We start from the raw sequence: 6339 nt of genomic DNA on the forward strand, positions 1-6339 counted from the left end.
GGCATTGTTAACATGATACATTATTCTATCAGGCATTGTCAGCATGATACATTATTCTATCAGGCATTATCATCATGATACATTATTCTATCAGGCATTGTCATCATGATACATTATTCTATCAGGCATTGTCAACATGATACATTATTCTATCAGGCATTGTTAACATGATACATTATTCTATCAGGCAGTGTCAGCATGATACATTATTCTATCAGGCATTATCATCATGATACATTATTCTATCAGGCATTGTCATCATGATACATTATTCTATCAGGCATTGTCAACATGATACATTATTCTATCAGGCATTGTCAACATGATACATTATTCTATCAGGCATTGTCAACATGATACAATATCCTATCAAGCACTGTCAACATAGTAAATTGTTTACTCAAAACAACTACTCACTGAAATTGTTGGAAACTGAATTTCATTTGTCACATCTAGTTTGGTTTCTAAAACATTAGCCAAGTTCTTCTCAACTTTATTGTAGTATTCAGGATCATTCCACACAAATCTGTCTTTAACAAGAACAGTTCGAATTTTGTTTCTAGGAGACTGAGGACATATCAATGATGTCGTTCCTGTGGATGAAGTGCAAGAGCTAATGTTATTGGAATAAGCCTCTTTTGGACTCAAAGGTATGTGTTTTGATCCTGGATTTAAGATGTAGCTTAATTCATCTTCTGAAGAGAATGAATTAAGTGAGTTATGATTTCCATTTACAACAGTGTCACTGTATATACCTCTACTATTATGAGGCTCCCCCGACGGAGACGTAAGGTAGTTAGATCGATCACGTGGCAGCGATCCATTCGTTTTGATCCTGTTTTGAACAGGTGGGGAGTGAAGTGGTGAGAGGTCACTATCTTTTTGTACAGAAGCTTGCCCTGACCTTTGTGGTTCCATGATGCCAATTTCTATGGACTTTGTCACCTTTTCTTTAACTAGAGGACTTTGCTTAGTAGTACAGGCCTCCACAGCATGTAATTTCGAAGAATCACATGAATTGGGATCGTAACACACTTGATATTTTCCGTTTTCTTCTTTTTCACTCATTTCATTTTCTTTTTTAGACTGGCGCTCATATTCTGCACACATAATTAAAATTTCTTCAAGTCTTACTTTTTCTTGACGTTGTTCTTCCTCTTCTCTCCTACGCTCTTCTACTGCCTGCAGAGCAAAATAAATATTAACTTACACTTTTGATGTCAAAACAGTGTTTCTACAAACTTACACCAATTCCAATACTTTTTTTGAATTCTGGTAAGTTAATCAAATCAACTGTTGAAAGAGATTCACCATCCTATGCAAGGTGATAATGTAAGGATTGATTCAATTTTGAAGAAGTGTATCTCTTCTTCATGAAAGTTTACAGTTGGTTACATAAAGATTTTAAACAAAAACATAATAAAATAACCTGACATCCAATAAGCATACTTTAAGTCTTACACAGTGATCTGAAATCTAATATTCGTTTAATAACTATACATTTAAAATATTGAATACAGTGTTTTTAGTGATTGAAAAGAATTCATTCTATTTGGGAAAACATTCATTTGACACAAAATATGAAGCTATGTTTCAACTTCAAACAAGTGACAAAATTCTACAGGAAAGATGGAAAGTAACTTGTAGATTGAGACTTCTTTACGTTGTACCTACTCAATGTTAATCATTCCAATAATTACTTTAAACTAGTAATTAACAGATAAGACAGAAAAAACTAAAGTCAAATATACTCTAAAAGTAGACAAGGCAAATTGTAATATATCAATTGACTTCTATAAATAAGCCAACTGAAATAAACAATATAAATACTTTTTTTCTTTAGTTTGAATTAAAAAATGCCAACAATGCAAAAACAAACACCTTCTCCTCTCATTTCAGAGTTGAGAAAGACGGAGAATTTAATCATAACTGAAAGAACGTGAAGAAAATAACTGGTTATATTAGATGGAATATATCATGCAATAACAGAAACTCTTTCTACACGATCAATAATAAATTGTAAGTTCCATAATAATTACACACTTAGAAAACTACAATTATCACACTGCCAGTGCAACACACTCAAATAACACAGCCATGTAAGACGTTTAATCACCGGAAACAACACATTTATTTGAGAGTAACATATTGTTATCACACAGTCTGCTATCAATATTCTTCTCAATAAGAGCAGATTTGATACCAATGAAAAAAAAATTAAAAGAGTTGCTTTTATCAAAATCTATAAATGCAAGAAAGTTTTAAATTTTGTAATTTTTATTGGTAAATATCCACAAGCAAATAATGATTGTAAGACTTTAATTAAATCAGTAAAAAAATATCTGCAAAATTCATTAAAATTAAGTTAATTTGGTGTAAATATTTTTTTTTCTTCAAAAATAATCATAAATTTTCAAAGTGTAGGAAATACAAAGTATTATTTTTAGCTTAAATGTACAAATATTTGGCCAATATTTTTGTCCCTCAAGTGTATTCTGAGCAAATGATGGTAACTCTTCACACTGATGTGAAGTAAGATCACATGTAACACTTTACATTCAACTTTATTTGAGTCTGTCGAAACACCTAGGAAGTTTAAGATAAAAAAAATGATGAATATTCCACAATATCATATGTTTAACAACAACAACAAAAAAATGTAGATAAAGCTCGATAAAATATGAAATTAAAAAAACAGTTAAAGCTGTTGTAATGAAACAAGAATATGAGGTCAACAATTAAGCCAAATTTGAATAATAATTAAAATCTATGTAAAGGAAAAAAAAATATGTGGGCAACATTTTGGCTAAATGACATTTATAAAAGTTGTTTACATGAAATGTTGACCATAATTGTTTTTTGTCACATAGAATGTCACTATTTCTTTGCAATTGTCAAAGATTCTAATTTGTTCACAGTATTTTAAGTATTATATTCTACTTGTTAAGGTAATCTTTGTTCTTCCATAAACAAAACCTTCAATAACTGATTAGATTATTAATTTTTTTTTGTATTATTATAACAGGACAGACCTATGAGAAGATAAGGACAATCACCGTTATTTTTGACACTTCATCAAAATAGCTTGGGATGAATTGCAACAAATACTTTAAATTTTAGTTGCTAGCTTTCAAACGAAACAAGTTATTCTACTTATTATACTACTAACTATAATAGTTAATATTTCACTATAATTTTTAATGCTGAAAGAACTATCCCATTTCAAAGAACTTCAGAAACAAGATAAAATGTGAAAGCCTTCACAGGTTATTTTAATGCAGGAAAGTTAGTTACCATTTCCTTGCAAGTGTTAAGATCACATGATAAATAGGCATCTGTCCCACATAACATAAAAACAAACCAGTCAGGTAAATTGCCTCCAAACATTTAATAGTGTCTGAGTAGTTTTAAAAAGAGAAATATTTATATTGCAATAATGTTAAATGATACAGAGCCAAAAAATTGAACATTTTCATTAAGGATGTTTACAATGTTCTCCACAAAGAGGGGAAAAAAAAGCTCACATAGCAATATGTATAGGACAGTAATGGGCTACAAAAACATATCATAAGTCAATGATCAAATCTGAAGGCTATGATTATGAAAGAGAACCCTTCAATTCAAAGTGCCACTGTAGCAAATCTCGGCACATTTCTTGCTAGGATTAACAAGATAACAAACGAAGATGTCAAGACTTACAAGCCAGAATTTCATAATCTTCCAGCTAACCCTTAAAATGAACAGTTGTTTTAACAAGAAAGACAAGAAACCAAAATCTCAGAAATCTTGTTTGTCCACATTCCTGTCAAATCCCTAATGTAGCTCCAAAAGACTTTTGAGTTTTTTGTTCTTAAGGCACTAATCAGAAACTGCATACTAGAAAATGGACAGCATCGACTTAGCTATTCTCCGAAGAAGGTTGATCTTGTGAAAAGCCTTACTGCAAGGATATAGTCAAAAACATGATCACCATGGAAGATACTGTATTCAGTACTAGTATGCTGAAGATAGTAATCATTTCCAAAAAAGTGTAAATAAACTTTTTGTACTGCTTCATTCACAGTTCATCTGTAAATGCTGCTAATAGAACAATACTGGACTTACAAAAAAAGTATATGATTTATTAATGAATTCATTTTCTTAATACATATGAAATGTTACTCCAATTCTTCTTTACGAAGATTTGGTTAAAAAAATAAATACTTTTTTTGGCCTGATAGCAATTCCAGATATGAATTTGTGAACATTTTACTTCACAAATAATGGTGTACATCTACAATACTAAATTGCAAAGAAAAATTTTAATAGCTTACTTTCAGATGTAACTGTTCAAGTTCTTCTTCTCGAGACCTCAAATTCTCAGCACTTAGATGATGAAACCTCCCATCATGAAGAGTGTTTGAAGAACAACTAAATATCCGTGTTTTAACTGGTGAGATATTTTTTGACGTTCCTACAAGGTGTGTTGGGGAAAGCGAACTATTATGGACTTCAGAATTGGCACTCATTGTGTGGACTGAATAACCATATGTGGTAGGTGACATATTTTGGTTTATTCTACAATAGACAGACTCCTTGTAGTTCTTAAGCACTGGACTTGGGGGTAAGCTGCGACTACGTAGAGCAGGAGAGGCATAAAAGTTATTGTTGTAATTACCATTAGAGTCTGTAGCTTTTTGTGTTCCAGAAGAAGGGATTCGAATACCTTCTCGTACTAGCCACCGAGGAGTATCTTGTGAAGTCTGTGGTTCACTTGGATTGCGAATCATAAATTCAAACTTAGAAACTTTCTCCACAAAGTCAAGACTTTCTCCAGGATCACTCTCATAATGTTTAAAAGGTGCCGACAAATCTGTTGATGTGTTGAGGTAATTAAGTGAGGACTGATAATCACCTGACCTCAGATTATTATATGCATATTTTTCCTCAGTTTCTAAATATTCAGGCACTGGAAAAGGTTTATCATAACTTGTTTATTAGTCATTCTTAAAAGCAATATAATGGTTATGTATGAGGATAAATAAATAGGAACTAATTTTATGCAAAGAAAAACATTCTCACAAAGATATAACACTTTTTATACAACAAAACAGACTATGCAATATGAACTTTAAACAAATTTTGTAAAAAAAACAAAAGGACGTTTTCTACTAAAGTAACCAAAATAAACAAACAATTTTGCATCAAATACATCTGTAACAAAAATTACAATACAAAAGAAAAATGGGTTATTACCCCACTGGTTAGTGGTTACGTACCTGGTGGGTTATTACCCCATTGGTTAGTGGTTACGTACCTGGTGAAACGGCATTTGGCACTACTGAGACCCTTATGTTTGGATACTTTTTTTTCATTTCATGAGCCTCTTGAGGATGGTTAAACCGGAAAAAATTTGATCTCCCCAAACATATCATACTCCCTAATAACCACAAAAACAGTATTTCAAAATTCAATTATCAAAGTGACACATTAAATCAGTTTTTGTAAATATATTACTCAAGGGTTTATAAAAAAAAAATGTTGTTTTTAATTTAAAAAGTTGCTGTATTTTAGTAAAATCTAAAAAAAAATACATGAAATGCACTGTTATTCTGTTCAAGAAAACCTGTGAAAGTTTACTACAGCCTCTTCTTTATATTGGTTTGGTTTTTCAAGGTATACATTTACTAACATGAAATTTTCTCACATTTATTGTGAACGATGGGGCATCAAATTTTTTAACTTAAAAAAGCTAATTTTCTATCCTTTGTTTTCTGTAAAAAATATAATAATAAACAGCTCAGAAAACAAATACACAGGACCTTTAGGCTTTGTCTTTTGGTTGGACAAGCTTTCTTTAATATATGGTTTTCAGTGGCAAAGTTAATATACAACTTAAGAAAAACAGTTAAACACATTTGTACTATAATTAAACTAATACTAATGAACAGATGGAATACATTATATGTAAGAAAACACACTTTACAGTTGATAAAGTTAAATGTTTTGCAAAGTATTGACACAAAAGTATACAATGTATTTATTAAATCTTTAAGTTCACCTTGTGCAAGGCGTGTGGGTTCAGAAATTCTCATCCCATCCACAGAAACCATTTCTGCTAAAGGGTACAACCTGACTAAGCTATCAATATTTTCAAGGTAGCAGTGTTCTGACTCAATTCCAGTACCCTTAACAAGTATATCCTGTGGAGTAGAAGCATCAGTCCGACCTACCCTGGTTATACCTGTGGAAGACATACACCAAATCTAATGTTATTAACAAGAGAGACCATTTGGAACTGCTATCAGTAGGTTATGAATATCACGAAAATTGTGTTCATTGTGAAACGTGAAAGAGATT

At 31.4% G+C, this 6339-nt stretch overlaps 1 protein-coding gene across 1 annotated transcript in view; it reads right to left on the bottom strand.

The window, feature by feature from the left end:
* LOC106464536 overlaps positions 1-6339 on the bottom strand; it is a 65375-nt gene that overhangs the window by 26898 nt on the left and 32138 nt on the right. The window contains exons 4-7 of the mRNA XM_013924681.2: positions 6041-6223; positions 5297-5419; positions 4314-4948; positions 418-1182 (exon numbers count right to left, since the gene is read on the bottom strand). Coding sequence (XP_013780135.2) covers positions 418-1182; positions 4314-4948; positions 5297-5419; positions 6041-6223 — 1706 coding nt within the window. The remainder of the gene's footprint in view (positions 1-417; positions 1183-4313; positions 4949-5296; positions 5420-6040; positions 6224-6339) is intronic.

Source organism: Limulus polyphemus, unplaced genomic scaffold (genome assembly GCF_000517525.1).
Source record: "Limulus polyphemus unplaced genomic scaffold, Limulus_polyphemus-2.1.2 Scaffold1679, whole genome shotgun sequence".
Taxonomy (NCBI): Eukaryota; Metazoa; Arthropoda; class Merostomata; order Xiphosura; family Limulidae; genus Limulus; species Limulus polyphemus.